This window comes from Dromiciops gliroides, chromosome 1 (assembly GCF_019393635.1).
Source record: "Dromiciops gliroides isolate mDroGli1 chromosome 1, mDroGli1.pri, whole genome shotgun sequence".
Classification (NCBI taxonomy): Eukaryota; Metazoa; Chordata; class Mammalia; order Microbiotheria; family Microbiotheriidae; genus Dromiciops; species Dromiciops gliroides.
This window is the reverse complement of record NC_057861.1, coordinates 597,155,253-597,173,333: the sequence shown is the minus strand read 5'-3', so window position 1 is coordinate 597,173,333 and position 18,081 is coordinate 597,155,253. Positions and strand designations below refer to the sequence as shown.

At 41.1% G+C, this 18,081-nt stretch overlaps 1 protein-coding gene across 2 annotated transcripts in view; it reads left to right on the top strand.

The window, feature by feature from the left end:
* The window catches only part of MGRN1 (mahogunin ring finger 1), a 115,676-nt gene that overhangs the window by 81,042 nt on the left and 16,553 nt on the right, over positions 1–18,081 (top strand). Inside the window, exons 11-15 of one of the 2 annotated variants that reach the window (XM_043964028.1) lie at positions 10,411–10,520; positions 12,392–12,457; positions 14,396–14,619; positions 14,799–14,922; positions 15,278–15,323. In XM_043964028.1, the coding sequence (XP_043819963.1) occupies positions 10,411–10,520; positions 12,392–12,457; positions 14,396–14,619; positions 14,799–14,922; positions 15,278–15,323 (570 nt within the window). The remainder of the gene's footprint in view (positions 1–10,410; positions 10,521–12,391; positions 12,458–14,395; positions 14,620–14,798; positions 14,923–15,277; positions 15,324–18,081) is intronic. The other variant, XM_043964034.1, reaches the window with a different exon arrangement.

Below are 18,081 nucleotides of genomic sequence, written 5' to 3'. Positions count from 1 at the left end.
TAACATAGTGATTGGCATATAGTTGGTGCCATGTAAATGCCTATTCCTTTCCCCTTCCATTCTCCTGGGAAGGAATTTTGTTCCTTTATGAGTTGGATATAATAGAAGAGGTTCTATGACTTTGTGACTCAATAACTATATTAAATAGTGACTTTATTTCTTATCTTCTGACCCCTCAATTTCATCTCTCACTTTTGGCCAACTTTTCTCCTTGAGAACTTTGCAAAGCTTAGTTTTGACAGGTAGAGAAATCATCTGACAGTTGGATAAATTATTAAGGAAAATATGAGCAGGTTTATGGTAGAAAGGAGCAAGCCATTCTTTTGCTCTTTCTATCATTGTAATATTCATGCCCCAGCTGCCTGTTCACTACATTTTCCCTTAAAACCACCAGGATCAAAAGATTCCTTGCTGTTCTGGGCCAGGCCTAACTGAGGCCAGTCCTGTAATTCAGGTTCAGAGTTAGAATGCAATGAAGCATTCAGGGACTGTCAAATGTAGTTTAAAAATATTTAAAAGAATACTATTCCTTGGATCATTATATTGCTAAAAAATAACAAGTCATTCACAGTTGTTCCTCAGTAACAATATTGCTGTTACTGTGTCCAGTGTTCTGATTCTGCTCACCTCTCTCTGCATCAGTTCATGTAAGTCTTTACAGGTTTTTCTGAAATCATTCTGCTTGTCATTTATTACAGCACAGTAGTATTCCATTACAATCCTATACCACACCTTGTTCAGCCACTACTCCTTAATTGATGGGATTCCTCTCAATTTCCAATTCTTAGCCACCAAAGAATACTGTTTGTAATTAAATTAAATATAAAATGTTCTTCCTCTCTGTTGCCATCTTCATTACAGCAATGGCAACTCTCAATTAGGAAGTCCTCCTTGTAGGGCAATAAGAATTCTACTAAAACTTTGTCATGATTGAAATTAAAACAAAGTGAGGCAACAAAGTTTTGAGCATGTTCAACTTATTGGTAAGGCTGACAGCAAGCAATAAAGCACCTCAGCAAGCAAAAAACCCTGAATGAAGGCAGGCAGATCATTTTTACAGACACGAGGAGAGACCAAAAAGAATTAAATAAATGGATGAATGAAAGGCAGTATCATAGATGGGGAAAACAGTATGATTGGTTACAAAGCTTAAAACATGATAGATGTGGAGGACAATATGATTGGATGGAAATTGGGAGTTTGGGGGCTAGCAACTCTTTCCATTTTGTTGCTTGGCAATTCTGATTTAGTCTACCTGCCAGAATAACTGTGTGTGTGTGTGTGTGTGTGTGTGTGTGTGTGTGTGTGTGTGTGTGTGTGTGTGTGTGTGTGTGAGAGAGAGAGAGAGAGAGAGAGAGAGAGAGAGAGAGAGAGAGAGAGAAAGAAAGATGGTATATAGATAACAGATTTCCTTTAATTGATCAAGGACAGCTAGTGGTAGAGAGTTAATAGCTTTATTTTAATTAAAGTGATTTCTAGGGAAACTGAACTTTTAAACTTAAGTCAGAGAGGAAGACTAAACTTCTGAACCTATAAACATGATTTAGGCAGTTATGCAAATGTTGACAGTGATAAAGAACAGAATTAGTTACCAAAATGCAGACACTATCAATTTTATTTTCTCAGTTCTCCTCTTTGATCAATGAGACACTTGTTTCCCATGGTCTACTTATCTATAAGCTAGTTTTATAAGATGTTTAACATGGTCATTATTAGTAGTATGCACTAACAACCTTTTCTGGTGCAAGTTTCTAGCAGGCTGTAACACAGCAACTAAGGTAAAGTCTGAAGAGAATAATAAGACAGAAGGCAGTAAGGGCCTCTTTATCAAGGGTAGCTTAAAGGCTGTTTCCCTGCTGCTAAGTGACCCAGGAAATTGGGTTCCACCAGGGATACCCTGTAAGGGGGATTGTTTCTGCTATAACTCATTGGATCTTATGTAGGCTTGTTACAGTTTCTCCTAACTGGTTAATGTATGAATAACAAGATTGGTTAATCATAGCTCAAGCCCTTCCCTTAGATGCAGTAAGAATCTCTAAAACCATGTAATTTTGCAAAGTCCTTTGAGCTATAGAACCTACCTCAATCTAGAGGGAGGAGATGTTCTAGTTTGTGGTCTGAGCCAACTTCTCAGTTTCAAGTGAGAGATTCAGACTACTTGGAGGACACACCAAGGACAAATTTGAGAGGGGAAATTTGTATGTTACTGTGGTAACCATGAAAACTCAGCAAACATAAACACCATGAAACAAAAAGCCAAAATAATACAGTAATGATCATCAATATTAACTAACATCAAGTCTCCTTGTATCCTAGTAATCTACTCCCAATGTCCATTTAATTAACACATTTCATCTTGGACCCCAGATGTCCTACATAGGCTTCTGGTTCCTGGAAACATCATCTTTTAGACATTCTGGAATAGGCCTTGTTCTCATGGCAGCTCTGAAAGAGGCTTCTCCTAAATAGATTTGCTTTTCTGGTTCCAACTCACAGAGAATCCTAGATAATTTTGTTAAAAATCTGCCAGTAATAAGACTACAGACAACTTCTAAATTTGGTTTTCCAATAACTAGCCCATGTAGTGAAAACCAGCTCAAGCCTAATGGTTCTGATCTTATTAACAATAGAGCTCTAAGAAGAATATCAAATTAGGAACCCATAATTTGCCCGAAACATCAGAGAATTTATTTTTACATACAACCTGCTATGTCTTTCTTGGTGGGGGGGGGGGGCGTGCCGACAATGAGGGTTAAGTGACTTGCCCAGGGTCACACAACTAGTGTCAAGTGTCTGAGGCCGGATTTGAATTCAGGTCCTCCTGACTCCAGGGCTGGTGCTTTATCCACTGCCCCACCTAGCTGCCCCTGTTGCTGTGTCTATTTTAACCTAAACCCTGTACCTGATACGGAAATTGCTATTGACAAGCTGAAGACAGAATTTTTAAAACCTGACTTGTAAAATGGATTCTTATGTCTCTTAACATTATCAGACAGATATTTAAAGTAGTTAAATAATTTCACCCTCTTCACAATTATCAATGCTTTTTTGGGGGGGAGGGGGGGGGAGGCAATTGGTGTTAAGTGATTTGCCCAGGGTCACACAGCTAGTAAGTGTCAAGCGTCTAAGGCCAGATTTGAACTCAGGTACTCCTGACTCCAGGGCCGGTGCTCTATCCGTTGCACCAACTAGCTGCCCCATCAATGCATTTTTACATGTAGAATCCTTAACTTATAATCTGATAAGAAATATTTGGAAGCCAGTTATATACATTTATATATTCTAGTTCTTAGAGGAAACAGTCAGATACTATTACTTTTTCAAAATGTACTATTTGGGGCAGCTAGGTGGCGCAGTAGATAGAGCACCGGCCCTGGAGTCAGGAGTACCTGGGTTCAAATCCGGCCTCAGACACTTAACACTTACTAGCTGTGTGACCCTGGGCAAGTCACTTAACCCCAATTGCCTCACTAAAAACAAAACAAAACAAAACCCAAAAAACAAAATGTACTATTTATGTTTAATCATAAAACTTTTACATTTCATCTTTATCTATAAATCCTTTGTTTGATTTCTCCCTTAGGAGGATATTATCCTTATATCAGCTACTTGAGGTGTGACAAATACAAAAATTGATTTACTTAGTTGCTTAGGATATGAAATTGCTTACTAATTGAGATTGAAAACAGTAAGATCTTTCATACTTGTATCCTATTGTAGTAACTCAGAAATGTTTTGGCATTAATCTGTTTGTTAATAAATTTAGTATTGGAAGAACAAAACTTCTGCAGTTCACCTTCCTTGAATATGGAAATTTGCTATGAAAAGACTTGAGGTGACATCCTTCCATTCCCATCCCCATGCTTTTTATCCCAGACTATCTATAGAACCCCTCTTCATTCCACTGTATTTCTCCTTTGTAATTTGGCACAAACGTTTTTTTCTTACACAACTCTGATTAATTATAATACTCTTGCCTTTGGGATTCCTAAGAGTTTACAAATGCATGGTCTTATCCAATTTCTTTTGGTGACCTTGCTTCTAGGTTACCTAAATGATTCTATCATTCACAGAAGAAAATATATTGATAACACCAGAACAGTCTTCCAAATTGGATTTTATTTACTTTTAAGTAGCTTCCTGATTTAAAAAGCTATTCTCTTTTTGTGGTCAGGGAAAGAATTAATAATAGCCAGTCTTAAGTAACAGATGACTTTAAACTGCAAACTGTAACACTTTTTTTTTTCTTTATCTAATCAGGGAATTAACTTTAGCAGTATAGCAATAAATCTGTTACTCTCCAGGGAAAGAGTGACAGAGGTCTAAATATTGTTTTCTGGGGGCAGCTAGGTGGCACAGTGGATAAAGCACCAACCCTGGAGTCAGGAGGACCTGAGTTCAAATCCGGTCTCAGACACTTGACACTTAACAGCTGTGTGACCCTGGGCAAGTCACTTAACCGTCATTGCCCCACAAAACAAAACAAAACAAATAAATATTGTTTTCATGTAATTTTCATAAAGTTTTATTTTTGGTTTTCCTTAAAACAAATCCTATAGAGTGTTAACCCAAAACTCACTAAACTATTTCAGCATTATAAAAACATTCAACCACATTTTGGAGATTCACAGCAGGGAAATTACATTTCAGTTACAAATTTAGTCTTGAATTAATTTAAAATGTCATGAATCTCTGCAGACTAGGGAACAAAGATTCTTGTTCCTTTTGTTTGTCTTTATCTCTACACTTCCTAATCTGGCCAGGGTGTAGAAATGTAGAGAAAAAGACTGTCTTTTTGAAGACTTAGAAAATTCCTCAGAAAAGTTATTTTTTCCTGGGGCGGGAGGTGGGGTGGGGAGGAGAAGGCATAGTTTCACTTAAAAACACAGATAATATGACAAGACAGATACAAAGACACTTAAAAATTGGTGTGCACAGGTAGAAGTCCCTTTTCAGGCCAGATTTGGGACTTTTCTTATACATCTTGGGCAAGTTTGGGTAAGGGCATCTTTGGGTAGTGACTAGAGAGACTTCCCTTATCATTGTACTTAATCTTTTCTATCTCTATTTTTAGTTTCCCTTTCTGGCTGCGAAATGTTTCTGTTTCCAGACTTAAGTTATTCCCTAACCCCTTTTAGAATGGGGAGTGTCACTTCCTTTTTGACTATTATATTGAGGCCTAGGACTTACCCTCCTTTTCTGCCAGTGGTAATGAATGGCCTGGGACTTACTTTATGATTTCACAAATGGGGTGCCACTGATGTGAATCTTTTGATCACTCTTCAATGTCAGCTAGGAGTCTCTATTGGAGAAAAAATTTTCTTCTAGGGGCTTGTCTTTTTGGGGAGTTTTTTAGGTTTTTATTTGCCAATTATTGCTAAATACTCATGCTAAACACAAATAGCACACTAAGACAAACAAGCAAAGTTACAATTTCTCCACTAGAGTGGATAGCTTTTACATTGGCTTGAAAGAGTTGTGACAGAGAGGACGGTCTGGCCTTTAGGACAGTCCTCTGAAGAGAAGTCAGTCCTTCAGTGGAGAATCCCCTGGAATATCCTAGGAAATCCCTCAGAGAATTTCCAGGAAGTTGGGATCTTTGGCCTCCTGGCTGGCTCGCCAACTGTTACAATTGACATTAAGGTTAAGTAGTACCAAGCTCATTCAGTTTTTCTGTAAGGCTAGCAGTTAACAATAATAGGGGTCTTAACACCTCAGCAAGCCAAAAGACCATGAATGAAGTTAGATATTTTTTTACAGACAAAAGGAGGAGCATCCCCCCTCACCCCCAAAGAAGGCTGTATCATAAAAAAGGGGAAACAATATGATTGGTCACAAAGCCTGGACCATCTTAGGTGTGGAGAGCAATATGATTGCATAGAAATTGGGAATTTGAGGCTAGCAGCTCCTTCTTCCATTTTGTCAGTAGGCAATTCTGATTGATTTTGTCCATGTGCAAGAATAACTAATGGTATATAAATAACAGATTTCTGTTAATTGGTCAAGGACAGCTAATGATAGAGAGGCAGCAAGTTTCTTTTAATTAAAGTTAGTTCCAAGGAAACTTAACTTTTAAACTTAAGTCAAAGAGAAGACTGAACATCTGAACCTATGAACTACTGAACTTAACTCAGAGGCAAAGAAACATGACTTAGTTATACAAAATGTCACTCTGAATTTGGACTTAGTTTTAGAAAGAGGTTAGGGTTTGAAAAAGATGTTTTAAAGGATTTCAGACCAGCATACAGATTTCAGTACTGACAAGGTTTCTATTCAAATGGGACTTCAGACTAAAGTACAGTCTGAATATGCTTTTGTACTATGTAGTACAAGGTGGAAAAGTGAACTTCACCATCCTTTCTCATTGATAGTAAAATCAGGTACATCTCAAAGAGGAGAAGGGGACAGCTAGGTGGTGCAGTGGATAGAGCACTGGCCCTGGATTAAGGAGGACCTGAGTTCAAATCTGGTCTCAGACACTTAACACTTAACTAGCTATGTGACCCTGGGCAAGTCACTTAACCCCAATTGCCTCAAAAATAAAATAAAATTAAAAAAAAAAGAGGAGAAAGGACCAAGTTGAACTTACTAAGAACTGCCAATTAGACAACATATACATTTATGCAGAGACTTACTAGCTGTGTGACCCTGGTCAAGTTGCTTAGCTCTACCTCAGTTTCCTCATCTGCAAAATAAGCTGGAGTAGAAAATGGCAAACCACTCCAATATCTTTGCCCAGACAAGACTGCAACAACTGAACAATAATAATTATATTCAGTAAATGCAGGGGATATGTTAGGATTTAAAGTGCAGGAAAATGTGTTAGCTTCTCAGAGGAGACAGAGTTCTTCTGAGATTTCAAAGAAAGCACAGGAACATAGATATAGATACAAAAATGGGGATATGTTGAAGTAGAGAATGAGCTTTTGAGGAAATGGTTATTTTCTTAACAGGGAAGTAAAACAGTCAAGTGTAGGTGAGGGCAGGCAGAAAACAGAAAAAGGGAAGGTGTTTGGAATAAGGCCTCAATCAAAGAACTTTGGTGGGTGAGCAAGAAAAACTTTTGCCAAGGCCTGACTGCATTATACATCCCGATAACATAACGTGAATCTAGAATGAATCATTTAAAGTCTAGGATTCTGTTTTTTTGTTTGTTTTTGTTTTTGTTCACAACACAGTGCAGAAACAGAGGAAGCAGATTAGATGGGAGCTGTAATGCAAGGAATTGGCAAAGTGGACTTTTTCTAGTCAAAGGATTGTTTGGCTGAGAGAGGTCAGTGGATCATTCAGTCCAGTGGGTCACACCTCATTGGATATCATTAAAACATTAGTCCATATGTAACTTAATGTACCTGACTCAGAATAACTGGCAACTTTGATGTTAGCTTGTGGGGGAATGAGCTACCAGCTGTAGTGTTAGATCCTGCCAAAACCAAGTGTAATTCAGCAGTCACTGAAAAGTCTTTCAAGGGGCAGGTGGGTGGCTCAGTGGATAGAGCACTGGCGCTGGAGTCAGGAGGACCGGAGTTCGAATCCAACCTCAAACACTTGTTCTTACTAGCCATGTGATCTTGGGCAAGTTAACCCCAATTGCATTGTCAGGAAAAAAAAAAAGAGGAGGAGGAGGAAAAGTCAAGCAGTCTTCATGTCTCAGTTGGAATACATATAGTTGTCACTTTATGTAAGTGGTCTGTTCTGCAGACCCCTATATAAACTGATTTTTAGGTAATGCCAGTCTGCCCCCTACCTACCCACTTCACTTAGCCTATATAACAAAGGCATACACAAAATGATGCCTTTAAGCAAGTCACTGGAGACTGGAGCAACTTGGGAACTGGAGAAGAGAGAAGGGGACTGCTAGAAAACAGCTCAGGATCTACTGATCTTTGGGCCTCCAACAAGTGATGGGGACCAAGAGCTTGTGTCTTTTTATTTCCATGAACTATGGAGCAGACAGGGAGAAAAATGAACAAAAAACTTCTTCTAACCAACCTGTGGCAGCTGAAATAGCCATCAAGGAACCAGTGTGTTTGCACTTATACCCAATTTATTACCGCTAAACATATTTTGACTCACATCAGCGGGGGAAGGATAACAAACAGCACTTGGGGTGAAGGGGACTCATTGGGATTGGGCCTGGAAGAATTGGGGGATGGTAGTGCAGCCCTGGGCCTGAATGGGACACTCTGCCCTCTGGTCACTGGTGGCCCAGAACTTTAGGAAAACCAGTCAGCAGCCCTTCTTCATTCATCTGCATTTTTATCCCTGCAGATGGAGCTAAGCAGACAACTCTCTAGTACCTAATCCTAGGATTGGAAAGGAGGTGGATGAGCCCACTTCACCTGTATCACCTGTATCACTTCCTCCATTTCCTTCCCTTTCTTCCCCACTCCCACACCAGGTGAACTTCCCATTCTGAAGCTGTACTTTAACCTTCTGACTTCCAGGATGGAGTTTGGGACTGATAGCCTAGGGGAAAAGGAGAAGGGGCACAGAAACATGGGGAGGGGTCTGTGTGAAATCACTAGTACAGTGGAAGTAGAGTACTGACTGAATTGGGGTTGGAATACAAATTTCTTTCAGAATTCTTTACATACTTTACATAAAGCCAAATTTGCATAATGTAAATCTATATAAAGGGAGAAGTGTCTGTACTGTTCTCCCTAGCACTGGGAGATACCACAAACATTCTTTCCAAGAATTTGCTACTTCAGGAGAACTGTCTTCTGGGTAGCCCAGTATAACTTGAGGATAGCCGATCTGATCCACAGTGCTGGAAATTCACTAGATTACCAAGGGAAGACCATAAGGTTACCTAGCCTACCTTTGTATGAGCCAGATGCCCAAAGAACCCAGTGCCACAACCCTCTCTCTGGTCCTGGCACATGGAGGCAGATTGAAATACAGTTGATTGAATTATTTGTCTTTTTAGTTATGTAAGTGAGTAAGGTGATAAATAATAGGCTCCCCTCAAGATTCAGCTTAACTTCAAAATCATTGTAGTGATCTTCCCTGATCTTATTTGACCTTAACATGTAATTTCCATAACTTACTTTTGATCCTTAACCATACAAAATCAGAATACATCTGTGTTCATTCTCTCTCTCTCATATACATATGTCTGTGTATGTATATATACCTATGATATACCCTATATCTAGTACAGATTAATAATTTCACAAGTTCCATAACTCTGTAGGCTGGATTGTTGGGTAGATAGTATTTTCTGTTTAATTGCTGGAGAACTGAGGTCACAGGGAGGTTAATTTAACTGTAGTAACAAAGGAAATCATTGGCAAAGCCACAAAGTGTCTAGATCTCCTTGATTCCCTGAGAGCCCTCCAAAATCTCCATAGAATCTCAGCATTGTTGTTGTTGTTCATCTTTTGTTCTCGGAAGAGTACTGTTTTCATCACAATGGAGATGTCTTGACTTGCACATGAATTGGATTGAAGTGAGGCAGATCTGCGAAAAGTCATCTGCCTCACTCTTCTCCAGAGCCATCCAAGTCCAATGGCAAGCCCTGGGACTTCAGGGGTCATCTATCTCCTGCAGCCCATACTGAACAGGAATCTCTCTACAGCAGACCCAGCAAGTTGTCATCCAGCCTTTGCTCGAAGACTTCCAGTGACCTCCTGGGATAGCCCATTTTTGATAAGCTTTAATTAGAAAATTTTTCTTGGGGCAGCTAGGTGGCGCAGTGGATAAAGCACTGGCCCTGGATTCAGGAAGACCTGAGTTCAAATCCAGCCTCAGACACTTGACACTTACTAGCTGTGTGACCCTGGGCAAGTCACTTAACCCTCATTGCCCTGGGGGAAAAGAAGAAGAAGAAGAGGAGGAAGAAGAAGAGGAAGAAGGAAGAAGAAGAAGAAGAAGAAAGTTTTTCCTTGCATCAAGACTGTCTTTCTCTTTGCAGCTTCTATCCATTGCTCACAGTTCTGGTGACAGGAACCAAATAGAATAAGTCTGATCCCTCTGCCAGATAATAAACCCTTCAAATGCTAGAGGACTACTATCAGGTTGCCCACCTCTACCCCTCCTAAGTCCTCTGTTTTCCACGCTAAACATCCCCAGTTCTTTACTGATTGTCCTCCTGGACATCCAGATGTTTAGGCTTCATTACCTGTAAATGCAGGCTGAATATTAGGCATCTCGTTCTTGTATTTAGGTGCTTTCCAATAAGCTAAAGACATTTAACCAATAGACTTATATACCACTTCTTTTTCAGAACAAGATCAACCACTAGGCCTGCTCAGCCTAGAATACTGTTAATTCTTATTCCTGCACTGGTGGGAGTCATGTTGGTGGGTCATTGAGTATTTGGTGTCACACAATGTGGTGCACATTCTAAATAGCAGCAGGAGCAGCTGTTACCATGACTGATGTGTTTTAAATCTTTTTCTCTAGCTTTCCGGGCCCTCCTACAGATCCGGGCAGTGAGGAAGAAGCCAGGAGCGCTGTCCCCTGTCTCATTCAGTCCTGTTTTAGCACAGAGCATGGACCACGATGAACACTCTGTAAGTGACTTATATTTGCCCGAGCCATCAGAATGGCTTGTCGCTTTAGGGCTTAGAGAGAGGAGAAAGAGTTAAGAGACCGGCTCACTACACAGAAGCCTAGGAGTGTCTTCATATGTCGTGCCAAAACATCCAGGTTATCATCCAAATGTTTCTAAAGAATCAACGGGGGCGGCTGGGTGGCGCAGTGGATAAAGCACCGGCCCTGGATTCAGGAGGACCTGAGCTCAAATCCAGCCTCAGACACTTGACACTTACTAGCCGTGTGACCCTAGGCAAGTAACTTAACCTCCATTGCCCCACAGTAAAAAAAAAAAAAGAAGAAGAAGAAGAATCAACGGTTGGTACAGGAGAAGCAGAGCCTCTAAGTTATAATATGGGGTCTCAGTTTCTTTGTTAGGACCAGTATCTAAGTCTCGGCTGAGAGGAAATGGAAAATAACTGCGCTTAGAAGAAACCCTCCTTTCCATTGTATCTGGCAAATAGTGAACACCTGCTACAGTTCAGAGCTTCAGGAATAGTTTGAGGTGCCTCCTGGCAGAGCTCCTCCTTCTCATCCTCAAAATGCTGAGTGGCTGCCTCTAAGTCTTGTCATGAGATGTCTCCTTTCTTCCCTATGAAAGACAATGATTAAGGTCTGATCCTCCCTCTCCCTAGCCCTGGGTGCCTCTACTGAATCTAGTGAAAGGGTAACTGCTGATCACATCAATTCACATGCGCTTAATATTGCTAATGCAGGTGTCCCTCATTAAAATCTAACCCTGAAAATGGAGGTATCAGGAAACAGCAGAGTGTAGTGGGAAAACGAAGGGATATCACAAGACCTATGATCTAGTCCCAGTTCTGCACTAACCATCTGTGTGACTGTGGGCAAGTCATTTGACTTTCTCTCGGTCTCAGTTTCTTCCTCTGTAAAATGAAGAATTTGAAATAGGTAATAGCTCAGAAGTGCTGTGATTAGGGAGGCTGATGGTTGCTTTACCATAGTATTCTTTGCTTTATGAAGCATACTGATGTAACATAGCAAGCTATTCTGGTCCAGTAACTAGGGTTTGCTTTCCAAACTCAGATTGTACACAACTCTACAGAAACATAGCATAAAATGAAGCACATTTGTAGATTGACCCATTTTTTAAAAAAAGATCTTTAATATTTAACTGAAGGACTTGGTGACCAAATTGTCTTTTACAACAACCCAGTGTTTCTGCTGCATGTAGTTGAATGTTAGAATGTTTGTTCCATGGCTTGATGTCCTCCTACTTGAGTACAGGGATGGGCACCTTCCCATAAAGGTGATACATTAAAGGGACACTGTCAAGCAATGCAGGCCTCGAATTTAGGTTATATATATTTTAAAAAAACAAACAAACCACTCTTCTCACCCTTTAGGTTAGCACCCAAAGCTTTCCTTCCCCTAAAGAGGTTCAGATAGTTTAATAAATAAAATCCATATCCTTTGCCACTCACCTGGCATAGATTCCTTGTTACTTTGGGCAAAAGGCTATTTACAAGGCTGCTCTCAGATAACACAATATGAGCAGAAAAGAGTAAACTTCTCATGTGGCTTAGTAATGAGAATATAGGGTGGTGGGGATTGTGCTTAGGATTGTTTTTGTTTTTAATAGTTAACTTATGTCATAAACTCCCTGCCTGGAGGAACTGACTAGTTCTAGAGTGAAACTGACCAGTGTGTGTTGTCATTCAGTGCCCCAAGGGTACCCAGAAAGTGGGTGGGTGGGTGGGGGTGTTTGGGGGTGGGAAAGTAATCCATCACACAGTCATCAGAAAATTGGGAGATTCCCTTTCAGCAAACTCTAGCATTGTTTGAGGGATGTTAGTTATTGTAAAATATATGATTTTTATCTTGACAGTGTCCCTTTAAAAAATCAAAGTCGAACCCTGTCTCATTGGCCAGCAAGAAACCTAAAAGGGAAACAGTAAGTGTATTTGGTCTATACAGCTACATTATTGCCCCATCCCCCGACCAGAAAGATAGACTCAGATGGAAGGCCATTCTCTTCCCCAAACATTAGGGTTTACTTATGGAGTATGTTTCATTTACTTAACCCATTAAAGCAGGATCAGTTCCCTGTAGTCACTCTGTGCATTCACAGGAAGAGACTGAAGGCCTGTAGGCACCGAGGCTCCTTCCTTTGAGGGGACAGTTTGCCAAGCCATGAGCTACAAGTCCTCTTGCCAGCTTTGCTAAGCTTCTTTTGTTTCTTTTAAATGCTCTTGTTCACCTTTTTTTTTTTTCCTGCTGGCAAATGGAACTAATGTTGAAGGTGGAATTAATATTGTTGCTTTTTTATTGCAAATGGCATTTCTTATACGTGTTTGTTTCTCATCGCCCTGCTTTCTGCATTTGGTTTTTGGATTTACTGGGTTTTGTCTGTTTCGTCTAAGGTCTTGAATTTTCCCAAATGTCCTCTGCAATTTGGCAGCCCCAAAATATAAATGGCAATTAGAGATAAGATAAGCCTCATTGAAATGTCACCTGAATTGCTGTGTCTCCTAGTAGTCACTGATTAGATAGGAGGATAACTCCAAGTTGGTTTTTTGAGAGGAGAAAGTCTAACTTCAAAAGTTTTAACTATTAATATAAGGATATACCTGTAGGAATTATTAGGAGAATGGGTATCTACTTTGAAAGATTAAATCATGTATGAAAGAGAGAATTCCCAAAGCAAGGCATATTAAAAGAAAAAAATACAAAAGCATTTATCTGGCACACCAAATGCTAAACTGACCTAACAGATTAATTGGAATGTTACCTAAAGTATGAAGGAAGGAAATGAGCCCTTGACTCCCTACTGCCTGCCTCCTTTTATAAATTTCCATTTTCCATGCCATGGCCCTTCTTAGTGTTCCCTCTTTCCATCTCCTTGAAAGATCTACCCTGTTTCCAAGCAAGGATACTGGTCAAACCAGAAAAGCAGAGGGAGAGTTGTATCTTATCCCAAATCTCCTTGCTGTAACATCATCAGTTACATCAGGCTTTTCAGCCCAAGCTATGAGCTCTTTTCCCTCTCTTTCGAAAGGTTTGGGGTAGGTGGTGTGCTCTGAACCCAGGTATTTGGCTTGAAACACGAGAGCTGCAGATGTATTTCAGACTCATTTGGTATGTGCTGGAACCTCCTGCTTGCCCTCCCAGCTCTCCTGTGTTCTCCATTTTTCTACTAACCCTCACTAGCTGTCTTTTCTTTCATGATGGTAGATACAGAATGCCAGGTAGGAGCTCTTAGCTCTAGCCTGAGGATGAATTTTCATATATTCCTCAGTAAATCTCACCTTTTTCCTGTCTAGCTTGATGCCATATAGCATGGCCTCCATCTCTGCTTAGATGCGGGTAGCCTCGGGGAGGGCTAAAATTAGGGTTAGTGATATAGTGATCTTCTCAGAGAGCGGTGGGCAGTAAGGAGAAGTCCTTTCCCCAAGAGCCTAGATGATCAGAAAATACTAGAACCCACATTCTCATCCTTCAGGTGGAGGAAGTATTGGCTTCCTGCTTCACCTTGGTCCTGTATTTATTGTCCCTTTTACAAGCACTCACCTTTTTTCCCCTTAGCAACTAAAGGACCTGCTTTTCAGCAGCCACGGGAGCTGCGAGGAGGGTGGTTTCTGTGTTAGTGAATATAGTTCAAGGGTGATGTCATAAATGAGAAAGCCCTTTCTGAGGCCCCAATAAGGAGTAGTTTCCAGCTAGCATTGGATAGGTGGTTCCTTAGAAAATCTATATTCTTAGAGCTGTGATGTCATTGTGGGTACAGGGCTGTCTGAAGGCAGGAATCTCATTCTGGGCCCCATGTCTTAAGGGCTGCATGGTAGTCTAAAAGAAGACCAGCTTTATCCTGAACTCTGCCTGTAATTCACAGAACTCGGACAACATCCCACCTGGATATGAACCCATCTCCTTGCTGGAAGCTCTGAATGGCCTTCGCTCTGTCTCTCCAGCTATTCCTTCAGCTCCTCTTTATGAAGAAATCACTTATTCGGGGGTTTCTGATGGGCTCTCTCAAGCTGGTTGTCCTCTTGCTGGGCTTGACAGAGCCTTGGAGGGCGGCCTTCAAAAGAGCAAGCCAAACAAGTCTCCAGACAGGTCAGTATCACTGGGCGTGTAGGTAAGTTCCAGATATTTTGGCGGGCTAGAGCCTCCCAAGATCCTTTGCTCTGTACACCACGGGAGGACCACGGGAAATGGAAGAATGTGTGTTCATCTTTAGAACAGACAAAGCCTGTGATGCCCACACAACTAAGACTATGTTTTTGTCATCCTAGCACATTACATTCCCCATCATCTCCTATCCATGAAGAAGATGAAGAGAAACTGTCTGAAGATTCTGACTCGCCTCCCCCACTGAGTGGTGCTGAGCTTGTCCTTCGGGAGAGCAGCTCACCAGAGGTATGTCAGATTCCCAGCCTGGGATTGACCTGATTGGTCAGTCACTGTGAATCTGTCAGCCTAGTTCTGGGAAGCTTGCTTTAAGATTGTCTCTGACGTGGTAGGCGATGGGGCATTTACTTAGAAAAAAATCATGTAACAGTCATCTGTTAATCATTCTTTAAAGTGGGGGTGGAGGACAACCACCATAAGTTTTACAGGTGTTAACCTTATGTCCCTGTTGTGCTTTTTACCCTCTTAGATTGTGAACTTGGCTGAGGTGTAATTCTGTTTTAGGCCCTAGGCCATTGATAGCAACTCATGTGTATAGCCAAATGAGGTGGATTTTTCTTTTCTTCCCTTTTTTTTTTTTAAGAGTTTCATAACTGAGGAAAATGAAGAGGTACCATCTCTAAAGCAAGGTAAGCTATCTTCAACTTCCTTCAGAATTATAACTTTGGAGCATGCACTGGTTCTAAACAAGGACCCCACAAGATTCTTGGTAGTCTTAGGAAAGCAATAACACTATGCTAGCACTTCAGTTGTTCTTATCCATACTCTCTGTTGGGAAAGGCTCCTAGTCCCTGGGAAATAGACGTGGCCAAGAAGACCTCTTGTGTTTTCCGCTATTACAGTGCTCATTAGTGATCATGCGCCTCCTGAGAAAGGGCTCTCTGAGACATCTTCTTTTATTAAAACCAAACTTAATCCTAGTGAATTCCCTAGGGCTTTCTCTGCCTTACCACGAGAGAAAAGGTACCATCTCCCTTGATTGTCCGTGTCAGGCTTGGCCCAGTAGAAATAGCACACTCTTGGCTTATACTAATTGATAATCCTTTGGGGAGCATTCAGGCTGTTTTCTCAGTCATAATGCTCTGAGAGTTTTGAAGTCTTGTGGATTCTACTTCCTCAGCATGCCTTATATTCATCCTTACCTCTCTACTCACACCACAATCACTCTAATCTAGGCCTGTATCATCTTACTTGGACCACTGCAATAGCCTCTTAATTGTTTACCCTGGATCTAGGATCTATCTTTCAATCCACAGCAAATGTTTGTTGATTAACTCAGCCACCAAATTTATATTGGGCTGATGACATCACTCCTCTGCTCAGAACTTCAGTACCTGCCCATTTCCTTTAGAATAAAATACAGGTCCCTGTGTTTAAACCCTTCCACAATCTGGCTCCAGCCTATATTTCCAGAATTTCTCCCCTTCTTACACACTGGGCACTCAAGCCAGGCCTAGGCTGATTCATTCCTATGCTTAGACTGCTATCCCCACTCATTTCTGTGCTTTTATTTTTGTTTTTGTTTTGTGGGGCAGTGTTTTGTGGGGCAGTTTTGTGGTTTGTGTGCCCAGAGTCACACAGCTAGTAAGTGTCAAGTGTCTGAGGCTGGATTTGAACCCAGGTCCTCCTGAATCCAGCACCAGCCCTGGAGTCAGGAGGACCTGAGTTCAAATCTGGCCTCAGACACTTAACACTTACTGGCTGTGTGACCCTGGGAAAGTCACTTAACCCCAATTGCCTCACCCCCCCCCAAAAAAGAAAGAAAGGCATCAGTAAAACTTGAAAAATAAGTAAAAGAGGGGGCAGCTAGGTGGTGCAGTGGATAAAGCACCAGCCCTGGATTCAGGAGGACCTAAGTTCAAATCCAGCCTCAGACACTTGACACTTACTAGCTGTGTGACCCTGGGCAAGTCATTTAACCCTCATTGCCCCACCAAAAAAAAAAAGAAAAGGAAAGGAAAAGCAAACTTTCTGCTACAGTTTGAGAGCCAATGGGAATCCTGACTTAGTGGGTGATGATGTAAGGGAGCACTTGTTTGTGGGCTTAGATCACAAAGGAATGTCTGGTGAGATACTTAAATGAACATTTTATTCCTAACAAGCTGTGTCACATGAAAGATTTCACAAAATACAGAAACATCCCTTTTGATGCCTTTACAGTGAGAGTTCTATTTTATCTAGGGTTTGAAAATTATGTATTTTTCTTGTTAGGCTATGAGATCTACATTCTGGCTCTGCCTTTGCCACTAGCTGGGCCTATTTACCTTGGGTAGCTATCTCTGGGCTGTTAAATGGAGGAGGAATTGTACCAGATGATCTCCAAGATCCCCAAGCCTTCACATCCTGTTCTAAATATCTGATGCTGTGTCATTTCCTGCATTGCTCTCCTTATGCCTACAAGTGTGCATTGACCTTTCCTGGCCACTAGAGGGCCAGGAGAGACATTATTACCTTCTCAACATAAACTGGGCCCCTGCATCCTCCTCTCCTTTGTAGCCCACAGGACCGGGCCCACAGTGCTCAGAGAGCAGGAGTGAGAGCTGTTTCTCACGTTCCTGCTGCCATGAAGCTTGCTGTCTTTTGAGGGGAAGGACTGACCCCCTTTGCTCTGGCTGTATGTGAAGTGGTAGCCAGGCTCACTTCCCTCTGTTTCTTAGCAACCTCCTCCACCCCTAAGCTGCTACTCTTTCAAAGAGAAACCAAATTGAGTTTAATTAAATTGTTTTCCATTTAAGTCTGCAGCCTTTCTATAAAGATGTTTCATAACAATGATTCACATTCATACAGTTTGTTATTTCATCCATTCTATCCCATTTCATTTTGACAACAACCACATAAGGTTGGCATGGTAAATTTAGTTTTAATACTTTCATTTCACAGATGAGCAAACTGAGGTTTGGAGAAGTAAAGTGATTTGTCCGAAGTCCCGTGGCTAGTAAATAATGAGGATGGGCCTTGGGCCCAGGTCTTTGTAGTCATAAGTCTAGAGTTTTTATACTATATTACTCTGCCTCTTCACATGTTGAATTCAAATCCAGTTCTAAAATACTTTTTAAGATAGTTTCTAATTAAAATCCAATCAATCTAAAGCCAAGGGAAAACCAAAATTACTTCAAGGTAATGCCATCGTTTAAGCATAAAAATACATTAGGGAGTTCTTGTTACAAGGAAGTACCAAGCCCTTTCTTTCATTTCAGTCAAGGTTTAGTACAGTAGGGGTTCAGTAAATGATAATTATCTTTTTTTTTTTTTAACAAGGCAATTGGGGTTAAGTGACTTGCCAAGGGTCACACAGCTAGTAAGTGTTAAGTGTCTGAGGCCGGATTTGAACTCGGGTCCTCCTGAATCCAGGGCTGGTGCTCTATCCACTGCACCACCTAGCTGCCC